The following is a 20,509-nucleotide window of genomic DNA, read 5'->3' on the forward strand; positions in this document are numbered from 1 at the left end:
TTGTTTTTGTTATTTTTCACACCAGAGGCTTCATATATGTCAACTTCAATGTGGACACATAAAAACTAAGGAAGAAACCAAGAGTTTGCCAATACACATCTAACCTCAGCTTGACAGGATGCTGGTGAACCTTGGGAATTGCTGTATGCCCTTACATGAGCTACTCCTTACAGACTCAGATTGACTCCTCTTGGAGTTGTGCCTGATCTTATCACCAGTTTTCAGTCGAATCCATTGGGGAATGGAGCAATTTTGCTTATTTCTTAGGCAGGAATCTCTTGATCCTGAAAGTCTTATGAGAAGACATTGCAAAGACAGAAGGCTACAGCCCTCAGGATGGTGGAGAAACAGAGAACTGCTGGCTACTTTTTGAGTCTGAGTACACTCCCGAAAAAAAAAAAAAAAAGGTTTTCCCTTTACAAATTCCTAGTAATTGAGTCTGCACCTAACATTTCATTTTGGCTTAGGGAAGATGTCATAAGACCACTCGCGGGGGAACCTGAGTTTCTGTGTTTGCCGTGGTGACAAAACCACACCCATGGTTTTTAAGGATAGGGCTGCCTAGCTGATGAACAGAATGGCTGTCAAGTAGTTGTACGCCTATTGAAAGGTGTATTGGCAAAAGTTGTATGGTAGATCCATCGGTCATGACAAAAGGGAAAACAAAGTAGTGACAGTTGTGAGTGGGCACAACACAAACATACACATCATGAAATGTGGTCCCTTGGTTTGGACTTCAGGACTATGGTTTTATGGGGCATCCCAATTAACTGGAATGATAACATGGTTCGTTCTACAAACTAGTTCTCCTGCACAGTACTCAGGGATCTTAAAACGTTGCAAGCAGCCATCAAGAGGCACAAGCGATTGGTCTGTGTTCACCTAGATCTAGAGAGGAGAGTGACACGTAGGAGAAGGGTCTGGAATGTGGGCTAATTGCCACTAGGAGCAGCTACCTCCTTTACGTGGAGTCTGGAAGAACTTGGATGGTGCCCACCTGTGACGAGTGAACATTTTGATCAGAGACCCTCTGGGAGGATCCTAATCAAAAGGGGGAAATGCCAAACAGAAGTTCCCACTTGCATGCCTTCTAGACTGAAATGACTGCTCTGAGATCATCTTTAAGCCTTAACCTAAAATGATGTCCTGAAGTCTCCAACGTGGATGAAACATGGGTCTCGCTTGTCTAGTAAAAGAGTGGATATCTCTGGAAAAGGGGGTGAGAAGGGTCGTACAATTGGAAGAGTGCAATCACTGTCACAAGTGTGCGTGCAGAATACTGGTCTATTAGCATAGGTTCCATGTGTATTCTCAACGAGAATAAAATATGGACTGTGTATTAACTAGTGGACTTGCCCCCATAGGGTTTCTTAGATATAATATTTACAACAAAAGGAGCCCTAGTGGCAGAGTAGCTTAGCACTTGGCTGCTGACTGACAGGTCTTTGTTCAAACCCATCCTGTCTCCATGGGAGGAAGACCTGGCATCTGATCTGTGCCCTCTGTTGTGTCCCCTCACTACACCCCCAACACACACACACGCACACACACGCACGCACAGGTTGTGGCCTAGAGAACACCCTCTGGGGCAGTTCTACTCTGTCACATAGGACTACTGTGAGCCCACATTGACTCAAATGGTGCCAACAGCACCAATCTGCATGGAAGCTGACTGCCGTCCATCAGCTGGGTGGGAGCAAACTATCAACCTTTCAGTTAGCAGTCAGTGCTTAACTATTGGTACTACCGTGGCTCCGATTGTCTTAGCAGAGCTATCTTTTTCAGTCTCCCATGGTCCCCAACTCTTCAGACAAACCTTGAAAGTAATGTCTAAGAACTAGTACATTTTCAGACTCCAAACTGATGTTTATTATAGTTCATTAGTGGTGGGACCTGGGCCTTCGAACAACAAAGGTCTTCATCTTCAAAGGACCATGGTCTTCATTCCATCTGCATTTTCGTTCATTCTTTTGTTTGGGCATTTTCTTTTGTTAAGGATTTGAAAACCCAGAGTCCTAGAAAAGTAGCTGCAGGTGGTAATAGTTTTTGTTGAGATGTTTTACAAGACTGACTCCGAATCCTTAGGAGATTCCAGCTCCACAGAGAGCAGGAACAGATTTATTTTTAGGACCACAGGAAAAGGTATTTAGCAGCACCGGTTCATGAATTCCTTGCATGGTGTTAGAATTTGGTGTGTACAGCTATGGAGCTTCGGTGTTTTGATCCTAGTGTTAAAGTCTTTATTGACAGACAGCAAAGTCCAATATTTGCAGAATCCCAGCGTTCTACCGAGAACGCCCTTTAAGAAACGAATGACCATGCTTAATTAACCTCGTCTCTATAGCGGGAGAGAGTACATGCTTCTTGGGTTATTTGCTCTGTGAAACTGGCAAATGGAGAAAACATGAAAATATTTCCCATTGAAGCATTCTATAAAAAGAAGTTTCATAAATTAAGTGAACTTTTTCATCCTCATCATTGTTATCAGTGAACAGTTCTCAGCCTGGCCCCAAATCACTTAGCCTAGAAGTGACTGAGGTGACAGTATCTGGCTGTCTTGATTGTGTATGCATTTTGTTGTACATTTGACATTCTGGTAACGCTTTTTTTTCCCCTAAGCTGAACTAGATTGGAAACCTTCATCTCTTCCCACTGTGAGGGAGAAGAGGGCCGGAAAGTAGCAGAAGACAATTTTTATTGATTGGAGAAAATGTATCCCTCAATGGAAGTGACTATTGCCGTAAACCTTGATGAAAAGGCACAGGCTCTCTCGAATTAGCAAGGAACTCGGTAGATGCCCTAGTTTAGTTCTGTGCCGTGTGTGTGTGTGTGTGTGTGTGTGTGTGTGTGTGTGTAGCAAAGAGCTTTATATACAAGAGCAATTGAATATTGAGAAAACATCCCAGCTTAGTCCAGATCAAGTCCATAAGTCCGATATTAGTCCATATGTCTGATATCAATCTAAATTCTTCTTCAGATTCACGAAACACATGCAATGACCCCGAATGCAGGAAGATCACAGTCCAGTCTTGTGGATCCAGTGGCAGTAGAAGCATCTCAGGGGGCCTCCACGTGGCTCCTTCAGCTCCAGGGCTCTCACAAAGCTCCATGTGTCTTCTCAGCCAGCTTGTCTTGCAGGGAGTGGGCCTCGTTCTGTGCCTTTGTTGTTGTTAAGTGCCACGGAGTCTACTTCGACTGTGACACTGAGTGGTGGAGTGGGACTGCTCACTACGATCTCAAGGCTGTGGTCTTTACGGCACAGGTCTTTCTCCCATGCAGCAGCTAGGTGGATTTGAACTATCAACCTTTGGGATGAGCGGCCTACTGCTTAACCCTTGGAGCACCAGGACACTTCTGTACCTTTTGGTGTGCCATTTTGTAAAGTCCCCAAAAAGCAAACATTTTCAAAGATGAAGCCCACCCCTGCTCCCATAGAAAGCTGGGTATTGATAGAAGCCCTGTGGCGAATCCTTTTGGGAGGCAAATGCTTCCCTCAGTAGTGTAATAGGAAAGCTTCTGGCGTGTTTTTAAAAACCATTAAAGCTTCTTTATCTGCACTTGACCCTGGTAATGAGAGTAATCAGTGTAATAGGCTCCCCTCCTTAGAGAGATTTGCTCGTCCCTCAACAGCCTGTGATCCCGGCCCCCTGCCCCCTGCTACTCTGTGTGGTGCCAGACATGCCTCCGTGGGGTTGGAGACGTGTCCAGCTAAAGCCTGGCTTCAGATTAAACTTCACACAGTGCTTCCAGGGGGGTTGGCATCAGGGTGCAATTAAGAACCGAAAATAGAAGGAGGGAATTAAACACCCTGGTCCTCCCACCTGGTCCTGCTGATGAGCTAGGAACTAAGTACAGTCAGAGAATGGCTTGCATTTTTCCTGTGGGTTTACATGAGCTCTTGTGTTTGCCCACGCTGTGGGCATGTGAACTCAGAGTGGCTCCAAAGTCCACAGCTTGCTTGCACACGTTACAGAATGACTGGTTGAATTACCCTAAACTTCTGCTTTCTGGGAGCTCATGGTAGGATCTGCCTGCGAAGGTGACTGAGGCCTGGAGAAGGAATCCTTTTAGAGGGGACATAACAAGTTGCAATATGGGGAGGCTGTCACCTCCAGCGAGTTGACCCCCAACTCGTGATAGTCTCCTGCACACTGGAACAAAGCATAGCCCAGCCTGCTGTGTTTCGTGGACCTTTTATGGCCTTTTCTGATTTGTCGGATTCTGGAAGCTCTGCTGAGACCCGCTCAGCAACTAAGCAACATGCAAACCTTCCCTGGCCTAGATGGGTGGCTGCTGGGCATGAGGTGCACTCCCTGGGAATTGAACCCGGGCCTTTCACCTAAGAGGAGAGAATTCTGCCACTCAACCACCAATTCACCCCTAGGTCCAAACCATACTCACTGCCATCGAATCGATGTATTTTCTTCATTCTTTTTATTAAAGGAGCCCTGGTGGTGCTTTCAGGTAAGTGTTGGACTGCTAACTGCAAGGTTGGTAGTTCACACCCCACTAGCTGCTCAAAGGAGAAAGGTGAGGCTGTCTGTTCCCCTAAAGATGTATAACTTTGGAATCCCAATATACGGTCACTATGAGTCAGATTTGACTCCATCACTGAGTTTTGAGTTGAGATGCATCCAAATGGCAGTGGGTCTGGTTTTTATTGTTAATGCCACCATTAATTTGTAAGCTTTTGGTACTGTTGTGGGGTCGTTAGTTGTCTTTGGTTCAATTCCAGCACATGATCACCTCTGTGTGCAGAGTTGAGCCTGCTCCGTAGGGGCTTCAGCCTTTCAGACCCCAAACACCGAGCCTGTCCTGGAAGGCACTCTTGGGCAGCTTTGAACCATCAGCCAGCCTTCCACTTAGTGGTTGAGCATTTAACCACTGACTCGAGAAATGTGTAAGAGAAGAGTGAATAAATCCCTGTTAGTCACACATACCCTGTCTCCCCTCCCGCCTGTGTGCCCTCTGCAGAATGTGACAAACTGCGGCGGGATGGCTACCGGAGTTCTCAGTACTACTCTCAGGGACCCACCTTCTCCTCCAGCTCCAGCCCCCTCGGCGATGATGACCAAGATGACGAAGAAATGGATCAAAAGGTAAGACGGCTGAATTCCACATGGTGGCCTGGATTCGATCCCAGGACAGAAAATGTATAGACGAGGGAACACTGAAATTCAGTGTGAAATCAGTATGAAGCCTGTTCTTAATTAATGGTATTGTAAAGTTTGGACAAGTGTACTGGAATTATGTAGGTAACCTTGGAGCACCTGGGTGACGGGCACAGGAGGAACTCCTAAATACTTTCTCTACAATGTTTCTGTCAATCCAGCATTATTTCCCCACCCCACCCCGCCAAAAGAAGGCAGGTCAGGATCCAAGGGACTTGTGAAAGGGAACAAAATCCAATATCTTTATGTCTGTTATTTTATGTTGTATGTGACACAGAATCCAGTTAGATGGCAAAAGAGCTCTAAGTACACCAACTAAATTAACTTGCACAGTGGGGCAGTGTTTTGTAATGTAGATCGACACACACACACACACACACTTTAAAAACAAAGCAATTGCCTTCAAGTTGATTCTGCCTCTTGCTGGGCAACCTCCAGTGTCCTGGAGTAGAACTGCCAATAGCTGTTCAAAGGGTGCCGTTTCTTTAAAGGAGTCTCTGGATGGACGAGAACCTCATGTCTTTCAGTTCACAACAGATTCTATTAACTATTTTCACCTCCCAGGCCCCCAAAGACTCCATTTAACATTCTAACCCATTGCCACTCCTGAGCCTATACAGCAGAGTAGAACTGCCCTGTGTAGTTTCCAAGTTTGTAAATCTTTATGGAAACACTTCACCCCGATTTTCTCCTTCAGAGCGGCTGTGGATTCACACGAGCCACCGTTTAGTTAGCCGTGGAGTACTTTAACCTCTGTGCCACTACCAGTGCTCATTTACTTTGAAAGAGCAACAGTGGTCCAGTCGATCTCTCCTCAGAGCCACCCTGTATGACAGCATCACTGCCCCACACGGGTTCTGAGACTCTAAATCTCCATGGGGGCACAGTCTCAGTTTCCCTCCTGCAGCAACTGGCGGGCTTGAATCACTGACCTCGAGTTTAGCCCTCTCCACAGCACGACCAGGGTCCTTCACTGGACTTTATAGCACTGGCCATTTCACTTTTTGTGCTTTTTAATGTGCATGTTCACGTGGTTTCCTTTATCTCATGCTATCTAGAGATAAGCGAGTTGAAACAACTATATTTTTCTCAATTCTAAATGTACTTAAAAAATATACACAGGCATGGGGACTTGGATTTAGTGTCTTTTTATTAAGTCATGTGGACTTCATTTTATTAAGTCGTGTGGATGGAATGACTTAAGAATTGAGGTTTGCTTAGCTTGGTTTGGTTCAGCAAATGTTTTTAATTAACGTAAAACCTATTCAGTGGAATAAAGTCATTACATAAATGTCTTGGCTGCAGAACACTGTATACGCCTGATACAATTGATGGATTGTTGTAAGAGCTGTAAGAGCTGCCAATAAAATCATCCTTTTAAAAAAATGTTGTTCTCTTCTTCACCTAGTTAAAGTCAGGAGAAGCAGCAACATAACAGTTGAACAAAACTGGCGAGTCATTTTCAGTCTCCTGAATAACAACTGGGAGGAAGCCACGGGGTGCAGTGGGTTTAGTGTTGGGCTACAAACTGCAAAGTCAGCAGTTCAGCCCCAGGGGAGGGAAGTGGGTCTGTCCGCTCCCATCACGATTGACAGCCTTGCACATCCTCTGGGGCCTCCTGCTCTGCCTTCTGGGCCTACGTTGAGGTGGAATGGCCGTGTTGGCAGTGGAATTGAGTTTTGATTTTAATGAAGATTAGAGCTAGGTTTTTCTGTGTCTTTAATATATATGTTCACATATTTAGCCCTTTGGAAGACTACATGGAGAAAGGAGGTTTTGTACTATAATAGGAAAAGCAACTGTTTTGGAATTGGCCCGTTCTTTCATTCCTAAGTTTTATGTTTCTCTTGATGGCACAGGTAAGTAAAATAAAAGTCAGAGGGTGAAATAGATGGTGAGGTTTTTTGTTTTTATTTTTAATCCAGTTATAGCTTAGCATTTCACTGATATTCAGAGGAGAAGAATCCAGTCTACAGTGGGGCCCAGGATGGAAGATGTGCTTCTAGGTGGAGAAGGACTGCACACGTAGTTCAGAGCATGGACTTCCCCGTGGCAGTTTCGCGTGGATTATCAGAGCCACTGATTATCTGAAAACCGCAAAACATTTCTAACTGCTCTTCTAGCTGTTGACCGTCTTCCTCTGTGGGACACGAAGGCTTCACAGACTCGTGCTATTTGTACCATTGCCACAGAGCCCCACTTATAAACAGCTCTCCCCCAAACATGTCCGAGAGAATATGGACCGCCCCTTACCCCTGAGAATAATAAAAGGCTCTTAGGCTCAATAGTAGACAGTAGATAATTGTCAAAAAGGGGTCACCATTAATCAAACTTGAGTTAATGACAACTAACTTGAAAGAGAATGTATAATAGAATATGTGTGTATGTATAGATACACATATACGTATACATATATACATATACATATATATATATATAATGTCTCTACCAAAAGACCAAAAATAACCCACTGCCCTTGAACCGTTTCCAACTCTTAGTGACTGTCTGTAGAGTTTCTGTATGGTCAGTCTTTACGGGAGCAAACCACCTCCTCTTTCTCCCACGGAGCACTAGTCAGTTTGAACTTCCAGCCTTGTGATTACCAGCCCAACGCCTAACCCGTAATGCAACCAGGGATCCACCCATAAGCATATTCCCCCATATGTCATATTATATTGCAGTAGATGAACAGACACATCCTAGACCATAAGTATTTCCACCCTAAGTGCAGGAGATGATTGGGGGGCAGTGGGCCCCTGCTCTTCAGGGGCCCAGTCTCACCAGACGGAGGGAGGGGCAGTGGAGGAGCCTCCCTGGGGTGTGTGCTGGCAGGCAGTCATTCTCGGCGCTCTTCAGAGCCAGTCTGAAGTACAGGTGCTGCCAGTGTCTGGCTGGGCTCCTGACCTCCTCTTGTTTGTTTGGACCCTTGGGAAAGCATGTACTCACTTTTAAATCTTAACATCCTTCCCTGCTGTCTTACTTTTGTGATTTTTTTAAAAATTCAGGTTATTGATTGTCTCATACTTGTTCCAAGTTGAATGTATTATGATGTCATTAGGCTATATTGTTAGTGATATTTAAAGAGAACTAGAGTTTTTTGTTTGTTTCTTTTTCTCTTTTTTTACTATAGACCCAAGTTGAAGTGTATTCAAATTTTATGAAATGCTTAGATCTGAATGTCTTCTCAAGGTTGTTAAGAAATTTGTTGCAGAAAAAAAACATATGTACACACACACACACACACACACACACGCACATCAGAATTTCTTCTTGGATTAGGAAATGTGTATTGGTGCTGGGCATAGGGTTGGTGTGGGTCGAGACCGACTTGATGGCACCTAACAGCACCTCAGTATTTTATGTACTAATTATAAGTGTGAATTCTTTAGGAAACCTTGGTGACACAAGTTAAACTTTAGACTGTTAACCAAAAGATCAGCAGTTCATACCCCACCCCACCCCAGCCTCTCTGCTGGAAAAAAGACTTGACCATCTGCTTGTAAAAACGCCCAATTGGGACCGTTCTACCCTGTCTTGATTGGATCACTGTGAGCTGGAATCCACTCGAGGACACACACCACCAAGTATTCGTTACACATTGGCCCACAATTTTTACCATCTGTGTTAGGCAGGGTTCTCTAGAGAGATAAAACCAAATTGCTGATAATTTAATATATTTATTTATAAAGATAATTATCTGTATAACAAGAAATGAACTGTTAAACCAGGTACAGATAAATATATAATACAAGAAATGAACAGTTAAATTACAAAGCACTACAAATGGCTCAATTCAACTCACTGCCGTGAGAGAGATGTGAGACTAGCAGTCCTTCAAGTCTAGTCTGCTGCCAGATCTTCCTCTATTTATAGAGAGAGTTAGGCTATGTCAGCACAGCAGCCAATCACAAGGCAGGTCACCAACTGCCAGCCACGTCACCAACCGCCAGTCCCCAGCTCCAGAGATGTCTTAAAGGGACCTCAACTTACAGCGACACAGTCCACAGGCTAGGCGTCCCACAGGTAGTGTAGCCTTTAAATTGAGGCACAGAACAAGCAAGGCAGCTGCACACTGTTCTGATGATCACAGAGCGAGAGACAAGAAAGGCGAGGCTCACCAAGCCATTTATCTCTCTGCTTTCAGTTAATCCCACTTGTGTTTATCGGCCAGGCTGGCACAATAAGCTATCTCACCATCTTATTGGCTTAGTGCCTAACACCTTAAGTAGTAGTGTTAACAACTTTAGAAATCCTTTGGTCATCTAAGTTTTTATTGTTCAGTTTCAGCAGTACATGATCATTCCTAGGACCAGGAATAACACTTTTTAGATTTCTTGATATAATTTACAGCATCAAAATAACATAGTAGGAAGAAATTATTCTTCATAGTAGAATTTTATCGGACTGTAGTTCAAGCAAGCTGGGCACTTGGGCACATGGATGTGTGCAGCTTTGGAAATACCTGTTTGCACAATCTGCTTTCTCATTCTACCTGGAAACTTAGTGCTGTTTCTCTCTGAAGAAATTCCAGCATACGACTCTATACCAATTAATTTTTTAAATGGCTATAGTGAAAAATTGGTCTTGTCAAATTTTACATTCAGTTTTGTTACTTTTCATTGTGTCTTTCAAAATACCTCTTAATTTCCTTTCTTAACTAATAGTTTCAGAAATAGTCTTTGTAATTATGTTGTTAAATCAAACTTATATTTTTCCCAAGCCTATTTTTTATAAAGGTGTGTGAAAATCAAAGTAAATAACAAATATGCTATAACTGGAAAACCTCACATATGAAAAGCAATGGATAACTTTAGTAGTTTGAATATTAATCATAACTCATTGTGTGTGTGTGTGCAGTGAGATAGGAACTCTTTTGATTTTTTTTCTTTTAGCTTTATTGATCTGAATCTAGTTCCATTTAATGGAGAAAATACTACCATATTCAACAATATTTGGTAGGACTTAGAATCTGAGATGTGTTGAGAAAGCATATAAGAACGTGTTCTTAAATTTAGAATCTTTGACTTTCTTCCAGTTTCCTCGCCTGTCATCTTCCATAAGAGTCAATATTTAGAAATGCTGGAATAATGTGTGTTAGTCCGGGTTGACTAGAAAAACAAATCCATAGACACTCATGTATATAAGACAGAACTTTATATGAAAGAGTGATTGTATATTGAGAAAACAGCACAGTCCATGTCAAGTCTGATAATAGCCCATGTGTCCAATACCAGTCTATAAATTCCTCTTCAGACTCACGCAACACATGCAATAATGCTAAATGCAGGAAGATCACAGGCTAGTGGGTGCAAAGTCTTGTGGATCCAGTGGAGGTGGAAGCATCTCAACGCTGACATGGGTCTCCACGTGTCTGGCTCCTCCAGCTCCAGGGCTCTGGCTTCCATCAGCGTAGCTCCATGTGTCTTGTCAGCAGGACGACAAAGCTGAGAGTATATCTGACCTCAAATAAGCTATTTATCTCCTGTTGCGCTTCCAAATGAGGTCATCAAGGTGCGACCTGATTGACAGGCTATAAGCTCCACCCCTTCACTCTTAATAGTCTCAAGTTGACATCAGATTTTGTAACTACCACATGATGTGTGACATAACTAAGGCCTGATGGACGGCTGTATTCTTTACTTAGAAATAATTAACCCCGATCCTATGGCTTCAAGAAAGATCTGTTATGACAATGACTGGAAGTGAACCTTTACTTTTTTTCTTTCTTTCTCTCTCTCTATCTCTTTCTTTCTTTCTTACTTACTTTTTACTGTGAATTAGTGATGGCAGAGCAGATCCTAAGCTTTGCATTCCACAATTCATACATACATTCAACTCATCCACTGCCTTCCCCTCACTGGACCATCATTTATCCCACTTCCTCCCTGTGTTTTCTCTTTCCTTTCCCCCTTTCCCAACCCTATAAATTTTGTCCTTGGGTAAATGCTACCTGCTTTTATCTTAAATACTTGATTATTCTAACCTTGGTGTGTGTGGGGAGGGTGGGGAGCATAGCCTGGGGCTCCCACCAGTCTTCATCTGACCAATAAGCCTGGTCTTTTTTGTGAGTTTAAGTTTTCTTCTCTACATTTTCTCAAGACTGTCTAATGTGATCCTTTTCAGGGCAGTTGGGAGTGGTACCGAGGCACCATCTAAATCTGGTTTCAGGTGGTGGAAACCGATACTTATTTGACCCATAAGTCCTTTGGACGAATTGTTTCCATGTGTCTTTCCGTTTTCCTCACTTTTCTTTTCTCTGAATAGTTGCACCATAGATGGCTGCCCTTGAACTTTGAAGATCCCTGTAGCTACTCACCAAATTCGGATATAGGACATTGTCTCCGTAAACTGTGTCACACCAGTTGATCTCGGTGTCAGCCCAAGACTATGTTCCTGATCCCCCAGGTCCAGTGATTCGCTCTCCCTCAAGGTGTTTGGTTATGTTAAAGAAGTTCTCATTACTGTTCCCCGTGCGTTCCTTCAGCACAGGGATATATACACCAAACTCATTGCTAGTAAGTTGATTTCTACTCAAAGCGACCCTATAGGACAGGGTGAACTACCCTGTGGGTTTCTGACACTATAACTCTTCACAAGATTAGAAAGTCTTGTCTCGGAGCAGTCAGTGGTTTCAAACTGCCGACATTGTGGTAAACAACCCAACGTGTCAGAAGGACGTGAGGTGAAATCTCCCCATCCTTGCATCTAAGGAGCTTTATGGCTGTACTTCATACAGGAGGGGATGGCCTCACCTTTCTCCCACAAAGAGGCGAGTGGGTTCCAACCACTGACCTTGTGGCTGACAGTTCAGTGTGTCGCCACCAGGGTTCCTCAACCTTCTCACTACATTTCATTGAATCCTGTGATTTTAAATTCCATGCATGGATGTTTCCTAAATTTATATCTGTAATTTGCATCTACTTAATTTATATTTACTTGCGTCCCATCATCACTTGAAAGTCGTACAAATATCTCACACATACCCAAATTCAAATATGTGATTTTAACTTAACAACTCTTACAAAAGATATATATTTCTCATAGCTTCCTCCACCTCAGTGAAGCATTACTGCATGATAAGTAAAGCATTACTGCATGATACGTAAAGCATTACTTCATGACAAGTGAAGCATTACTTCATGATAAGTGAAGCATTACTTCATGATAAGTGAAGCATTATTTCAAGTTGCTTAAGTCATCAACTTGGACGTACCCTTAATTTTGTTCTTCTTTTCACACCATCAGCAAATCCTGTAGGGTTACCAGTTACTGATCACCTCCAAACTCTCAGTTCAGACATAATGTAACCATGTGGTCCTGGATGCACCCATGGAAAATGATAGCTAAGGTCTATTGAAAATGAGGTGGCGAAGGAACAGAGGTGTTAGAAGGTACACTTGGTGTATATTGAATTAACCAAGAAAGATAACAGGGATAGTGGTTAAAGAAGGTTAAAGGAGGTTAAAGAAGAATCCTACAGAGACAATGCTAAGAAGGATTTGTTTTTATTTATTTAATTTTTATTTTCAATTTTATATTATTGTAGAGCCAGTAGGAAATCATTGTTTGGGGTTTTTTTTAAGAAGAGGCGCCTATAATTAGGAATAAGAATTGCAGAAGTGATCTTTTTGTGAGTTGGAGGTTCTACAGGTAGAATTGAAACTGATGTTCTAACTTATATAACTTATCACAGTTGACCTAAAAACAGAGAATAACTTACACCAATTTCCATGTTTAAAAAAATGCTATCAAAATTTAGCAGTAAATTAAAAAGACAGAAACAAAGCTACCCATACCAGATGGTTTCACAGGAGGAGTCCAGCAAAGCTTTCAAGACTTGGAAATACAAAGCGTTGACATGGTTGCAGAGCAAAGAAAAAGAAAAGAAAGTGTGATTTCTTTATAATGAGTTGATTTTGATATTAAAACATGACAAAGACTACCTGAAGCAGAGTTAGCTGGCCAGTCTCACTTAGGAAGATTGACATTAAAGCCCATAAATATAACATTAGAAAACATCATTTAGCAACTCATTAAAAGTTAAATGTCCTAAAATTAACCTGCACTTACTCTCCTGGTATCTAGATCTTTGTATTAGGAATTCTAATCATATATTAGCCATGTAAATAGAACTTAAGGGAAAATATAGTCAAATGGATCGTACTGAAAAAGTATTTGATATGATTTCGCACCATCAATGCTCATGATCCACAATCAATGCTTATGAGGACAGCCGTTCAGAGATCAAAAGACATGTTGAATCAGGTCAATCTGGTGCACAAGACCTCTTTAGAGTATTGAGAAGCAAGGATGTTAGTTTGCAAACTAAGGTACGCCTGACTCAAGCTATGATATTTTCCATTGTCTCAAGAAAGCTGATGGTGCCCAGCTATGAAAAGATATAGTGTCTGGGGTCTTAATGGCTTGAAGGTAAACAAGCGGCCATCTAGCTCAGAAGCAACAAAGCCCACATGGAAGAAGCACACCAGCCTGTGCGATCAAGAGGTGTAGAAGGGATCAGGGATCAGGCATCATCAGAACAAAAAATCATATCATTGTGAATGAGGGGGAGTGCAGACTGGGGACCCAAAGCCCATCTGTAGGCCACTGGACATCCCCTTACAGAAGGGTTGCAGGGAGGAGACAAGCCAGTCAGGGTGCAGTGTAGCAATGATGGAACATACTACTTTCCTCGAGTTCCTAAATGCTTCCTCCCACCCCCCACCACTACTATCATCATCCCAATTCTACCTTACAAATCTGGCTAGACCAGAGGATGTACACTGGTACAGATAGGAACTGGAAACAGGGAATCCAGGGCGAATGATCCCTTCAGGACCACTGGTGTGAGTGGCGATACCGGGAGGGTGGGTTGGAAAGGGGGAACCTATTACAAGGATCTACATATAACCTCCTCCCTGGGGGACGGACAACAGAAAAATGGGTGAAGGGAAACGTCGGACAGTGCAAGATATAACAAAATAATAATTTATAAATTATCTTGAGTTCATGGGGGAAGGGGAGCAGGGAGAGAGGGGAAAAATTAGGAGCTGATGCCAGGGGCTTAAGTGGAGAGCAAATGTTTTGAAAATGATGAGGGCAATGACTGTACAAATGTGCTTTACACAATGGATGTATGTATGGATTGTGATAAGAGTTGTGTGAGCCCCTAATAAAATGATTGGAAAAAAGAGAAAGAAATTTGGACATTGACTGAGGGAGACAAAAGAAACTTCTATGCATTTGAATTGTCGTGCTGGAGAAGACTATTGAAAGTACCATGGTCTGATCAAAGGACAAATGGTCTATCTTGGAAGAAGTATGGACAGAGTGCTCCTTAAGGACAAATATGGTAAAGCTTCATCTTACAGACTTTGGACTTACTGTCAAGAGAGACCGGGCCCTGGAGAGGGACGTCAAGGTCGGTAGAGTGGAGCGGCAGTGGAAAAGAGAAGGACCCTCAGGAGATGGGTTGACACCAAGGCCGCAACAGTGGACGCAGACATAGAACAATTGTAAGGAGGGTAAAGGACCGGGCAGTGTGTCCTTCTGTTGGGCACTGGCAGCTGTGGGTGGGAGCCGACTCAGTGGCACCGACAACAGCAACCACAATGACAACATGAGTTAGCATCCATTCTGCATAAACTCAATAAAGAACAGGACATTGTACATCTCTTATATCTTAATAAACTCTCTCTTGGCTCCAAATCCTACATACTTTTTATTCTCGTTAGGATGAAGAGTGGGACGGGGGCATTTCACTATAGTTATTACAACTTCAAGGAGCTCTGTTGGTGTAGTGCTTACACATTGAGCTGTGATCTGCGATGCTCGTAGTTCAAAAGCACGAGGTGCTCCAAGAGAGAAAGACGGGACTTTCTGCTCCCATAAACAGCTATTGTCTTGGAAACTCACAAGGGCAATTCTACCTTGTCTCTCAGTCACCGTCGACTCAATGGCAGTGAGTTCCTCCTCCTCCTTTTTTTTTTTTTAATCATTTTATTGGGGGCTCTTACAGCTCTTAAAACATTCCATGCATCAATTGTGTCAAGCATTTTTGTACATATGTTGCCATCATCATTTTCTTTTTTAATTCGTTTTATTGGAGGCTCATACAGCTCTTATCACAATCCATCCATCCATCCATTGTGTCAAGCACATTTGTACATTTGTTGCCCTCATCTTTTTCAAAACATTTTCTTTCTACTTGAGCCCTTGGTATCAGCTCCTCATTTTTTCCCCTTCCTACCTCATCGTCCCTCCCTCATGAACCCTTGATGATTTATAAATTATTATTATTTCGTGTCTTATACTGACCGATGTCTCCCTTCACCCACTTTTTGTCTGTCCCCCAGAAAAGGGGTTATATGCAGATCATTGTGATCAGTTCCCCCTTTCCACCCCCCACCTTCCCCTTCCCCTCCTGGTATCGCTACTCTCATTATTGGTCCTGAGGGTTTATCTGTCCTGTATTCCCTGTTTCCAGCTATTGTCTGTACCCATGTACATGCTCTGGACTAGCCAGATTTGTCAGGTAGAATTGAGATCATGATAGTTTGGGGAGAGGAAACATTAGTTAACTAGAGCAAAGTTGTATATTTCATCAGTGCTATACTGCACCCTGACTGACTCATCTCTTCCTTGTGACCCTTCTATAAGAGGATGTCCAATTGTCTTCAGATAGGCTGTGGGTCTCCTCCATTCTGCACTCTCTGTCATTCACATTGATAAGATTTTTGTTCTGGGTCTTTGATGCCTGATACCTGACGCATCGACACATCATGATCACACAGGCTGGTATGCTTCCTCCATGTAGTCTTTGTTGCTTCTCAGTTAGATGGCTGCTTGTTTGTCTTCAAGCCTTTAAGACCCCAGATGGTATCTCTTTTGATAGCCAGGCACCTTCAGCTTTCTTCACCACATTTGCTATGCACCCATTTTGTCTTCAGCGATTATGTTGGGAAGCTGAGCATCACAGAATACCAGGTTATTAGAACAAAGTGTTCTTTCGTTGAGGGTGTACTTGAGTAGAGGCCCAATGTCCATCTGCTACCTTGATACTTAACATATAAATATATGTACATAGATCTATTTCCCTATCATTATATATAAATATATTTACATATGTACATGCCTTTATTTAGACCTCTGTTGATGCCCCTTGCCTCCTAGTACTCTCCTCCATTTCCTTTTACTTTCCTCTTGTCCCACTATCATGTTTGGCCTTCATTCGGGTTTCAGTAATTCCTCTCGGTTACATTGCCCTTGATCAAGCCCTACCAGGCTTCCTAGACCCTCCTGGCCATGGATTTTAGATCACTTGTTGTTCCCTTGTCCCTGGGCTTGTTAATACCACTTCCTCCCCTCCCCCCGTGCCCCTCCACTTTCCCATGTTCTGGAACCATTGGTCCCATTGTCCCCCCATTGTTTATCCTGCCTATCTTATCTAGATAGACATGCAGAGACTATAATAAGCACAAAAACAAGACAGCAAAACAACAAAACCAACCAACAATGTCAGAGTCCTTTCTACTTCACATTGTACATTAAGAACTAGCCAGCACTAATAAAAAAAATGAAGACTGAGAGCTTCAACACTGGGAATGGTTAAGGTTATACTTTTACTCAGAGCAAGTTTGCATATTTGGTAAATCAGGAAGAGTAAATTTTAATACAACTACAAATAATATTAGAGTATAAATCATAGAGTAATTGCTGTAGTGAAGTGTATCATTAGTGATAATTACTATTTGTTCAAACAGAATCAGGGTACCCTGTGGTTTAAAGTCAGGAAAGCTGGGCTGCACGGTTGTGTACTTTTACCATACTCTTTCAGTTTGTTTACCAAGCGTATAATCAGAGAATCTGGGCATTATGCTGACGAGAACGTCGGTATTAGAGGAAGGCTCATTATCAACCTGCGATATGCAGAAGACACGGCCTTGGGTGCACAAAGCCAGTAGGACTTGAAGCCCTTACTGATGAAAATGAAAACCCCAAACAAAAACTATAGCCTACAGTAAGTGTTATGCCTGAACAGCAAGGGAACAAAAAAATCCTCACAACTGCAGCAGCAAGCACCATCATAGAGAAAAGAGAGAAACTGTCAAAAATGTTATACCCGAGTCCACAATCAAGGGCTAAGGAAGCAGCAGCCAAGATATCGATCTATTGCATTAGGCAACTCTGGGGGGGGGCGGGGAGCAAGCAAAGATATCTCTTTGGGAGATAAGGCTTGTTTGACCCATGCCATGGCGTCCAGTGTCCTCATGCACGTGAAACCTGGAATAATGGAAGCCCAGCGAACTGAAACGCTGACGATTGGTGCTGGTGAAGAACATTGACTACATCACGGGCTTTCCAGAAAGAAGAGTACGTTTGCCTTGAAAGTAGTGCATCCTGAAGGCTCCTTAGAAGGAAGGAGGTGAGACTCTGTCCCACACACCTTGGACATGTCTTGAGGAGGTACTAGTTCCTGAAGGAGGATGTCATGCTTGGTAAATTAGAGGGTCGATGAAGAAAAAGACCGGCCCTCACCTCACCATGCTGGATTAACATAGTGACTGCCAGGTGGGCCCCCACATTGCCAGGACTGTGAGCATGGTGTAGGACTGGCGGTGCTTCACTGCTGGGAACTGAACGTGATCCAACAGTGCACAGAGACATTAGCAGCAATAGAATTAATACTTAGAAATCATCAATGGTCTTAACCACATAGGACATTTAAAAACTATAATAGGAAAAATCTACTTAAAATACAACAAAATAGTGATAAAGGTAGTAAGAAAAGCACAAGAGCTTCATGAAGAAATGTGGGGAGGCTGTGTTGGCATTGTTGCGTCATCCCGTCAGTTCTGACCCATCCGACTGTGGGCACGGCAGAATGAAACACTGCCTGGCCCGGCACCATCCTCCCAATGGTTCCTGTGCTTGTAGTCAAGCATAGCATTCTATAAAAGAATGCAACTGAAACTGGAATCCGTGTCTAGATATGCCGTGTGCTGAGGTAGAAGAACTCAACATCAAGGAGCCACCAGTTCTTCAGTAGTTTGGTTCCTCTTGGTTTAGTTGGAGAATGTGATTCATTGTCTTTAAAAGGAGAGAAGAGGACTGGAGAAAATGGGTCTCAGTTGATGCCAAGAAGACTAATGGAGAACAACGGTGAGGAAGGGTATCGAAATGCAAAGAGTCAGGATATCCCGACCAGTAGAACAGAATATTGAAAGCCGTGCCACGCCCAGAAACAGAGCTAGAGTGTGTGTAGTTCCTGTTGTGTGGTCCAGTTGTCACTGGAGACCAGTCCCTGTAAAAGGAACTCCTAGCCCAGAGTTCCCCTGGTTGAGACCAAGACCCCTCACTCCAATTCAAGGTCTTAAAATCCCTCTAGCAGTTATGATCATTTAAATATCGAGTATATAGAAGTCCAGTTTTTTTTTTAAAAATTCTGTTGAGAACCACTTTCCTTCTATTTCCTTGGCAACTGTGGAGATGGGTGGGGTGGTAAGGAAACTGTGGAGATGGGTGGGCTGGTAAGGAAACTGTGGAGATGTGGTGGTAAGGAAAACAGCAGGAAGTAAGAACACACACATGGGTTAGCACAAGTACTTTGGCTATGAAAGTTCTTACCTCCAATGAGATATTTATCATGAAGATTGTCTAATTTGTAATCAGCAAATAGTCAGCATCCATTATGCGCTTAGAACAGAATCACTCTCCTAAAATGGGATTGCTATGAAGGCAAGGGGCATGCAAATCAGGAAGGGCCATCCATGCTGGTCACTGATATTGGCTAGTTTTGAGAAATTATTCTAATTATCCAAATGTCGACCACTCACCAGATGGGATTCCACAATGTGCTTGTGGAATGAAGAAATATCTTGCGCTGATGAGTCTCGATATGTTTTTTGATATTCGAAGAGGTGATGATATAGTGTATTAAGAAAACTTTTTCCAACTGTACAGATCATGTTTGCCACCTAACTATTAGACATTTAAAGTGCTACACATGCACAGAAACCATGACTACAAAGGGAATTGGAAATCCCACAAATTACCTTTTATTAACAAAATCGAAGGGTAAGTTGTTGCTTTAGGAGTGTTCTAGTGTACACACACACACACACACACACACACACACACACACGGCAGTGTTTACCTACACCAGGCACTATCAAAGGGGTTATTCAGGTAACTGAAGGAAGTTCAACTTTAGGTACCAAATAACTTGCTGTGAGTTCAGAGAGAATTTCTGCAACTGCCTGTGTTGGGCTTACACATGGTGTGTTCACTGAATGGGGAGAACCTTCACAGAGGCCCCATTGTCTCAGCAGAAAGGATGTCACTCACCAGTTACTCAATCTCTTACCTAAAATCCACCTGCAAGGAGATGAAACCGAGGCGGATTCTGGGCTGGCTTTAATGGCACTGGTGGAAGCTGAAATTTTTGGGCTTATTTCCTGTTAGACTTTGAACAGGCATCTCAAGTTCGGCTATAGGCCTCATTAAATTAAAATAAATTAATTGGAGGACCTGACAAAGAGAGGGGGGCTGTCGCCTTGCTGTTCCTTCCTCATCACACCAGGAGACTCGGATAACAGGATGGTGGGAGCACGGGATGAGCCGGCATGTCCATCTGTCCATGTTGTACAGTGGTGGGGTCCCTGACTTCAGTTTCCCCAGCTGGAAGGAAATATGAACCATATGCTCTGGTCTGCTCAGGACAGTCCTGGTGTGCAGCTGCTGTCCTGTGTAATTATTAATAGCACCCCCTTTGACTCTCATTGGCTTTCGATAAGAAATTCCACGGTTACCTTAATCTTTCTTGGAAGGTGATTATGAGATTTAAGTGAATTCGTGAATTTAAAACCTGCAGCACAGCACATGGTGCACAGTTTACACTCAGGAAACAATAATTAGGATTATTAAACTGCTTATTTTTCCAATCCAAAGTTCAAAGACAATGACTAATGGACAATATCTGTCTGGGGAATGACTATTCTCCCAATCACCCTAGGTATTTTAATCCACCCTCGTCGAAAGTTCTGCTTAAAGCATTGGCTTGGAGGGGTTTCAGCAGCTACTAAAAATGTTACTGATTTAGTGTGGCTTCACAGGTTGAAGGTGAATATATAGCACCTCCGTTTGTTAGGAACTATTGATATGAATATAATACTTTACAGCCACTTGGGAACATTTTCACAATGAGTTTTGTTTTTCCACGAAACTTCCTTGCTTGAAATTGGTATATTAATAGTCATTTAATAATTCTTGCTATCCTTTAAATGATCTGGAAACTGAGACTCAGAAGTAGGAAATGACCTCCCAAAGGTGAGTGGGCC

The 20,509-nt window shown here is 42.9% G+C and overlaps 1 protein-coding gene across 3 annotated transcripts in view; it reads left to right on the plus strand.

The window, feature by feature from the left end:
- NHSL1 (NHS like 1) overlaps positions 1-20,509 on the plus strand; it is a 185,115-nt gene that overhangs the window by 126,648 nt on the left and 37,958 nt on the right. For all 3 annotated transcript variants that reach the window (XM_045294383.1, XM_045294380.1, XM_045294381.1), the window contains exon 3: positions 4,975-5,099. In XM_045294383.1, the coding sequence (XP_045150318.1) occupies positions 4,975-5,099 (125 nt within the window). The remainder of the gene's footprint in view (positions 1-4,974; positions 5,100-20,509) is intronic.

Source organism: Echinops telfairi, unplaced genomic scaffold, assembly GCF_000313985.2.
Source record: "Echinops telfairi isolate 266 unplaced genomic scaffold, ASM31398v2 ScPeMD7_3533;HRSCAF=4204_0, whole genome shotgun sequence".
NCBI classification, from domain to species: domain Eukaryota; kingdom Metazoa; phylum Chordata; class Mammalia; order Afrosoricida; family Tenrecidae; genus Echinops; species Echinops telfairi.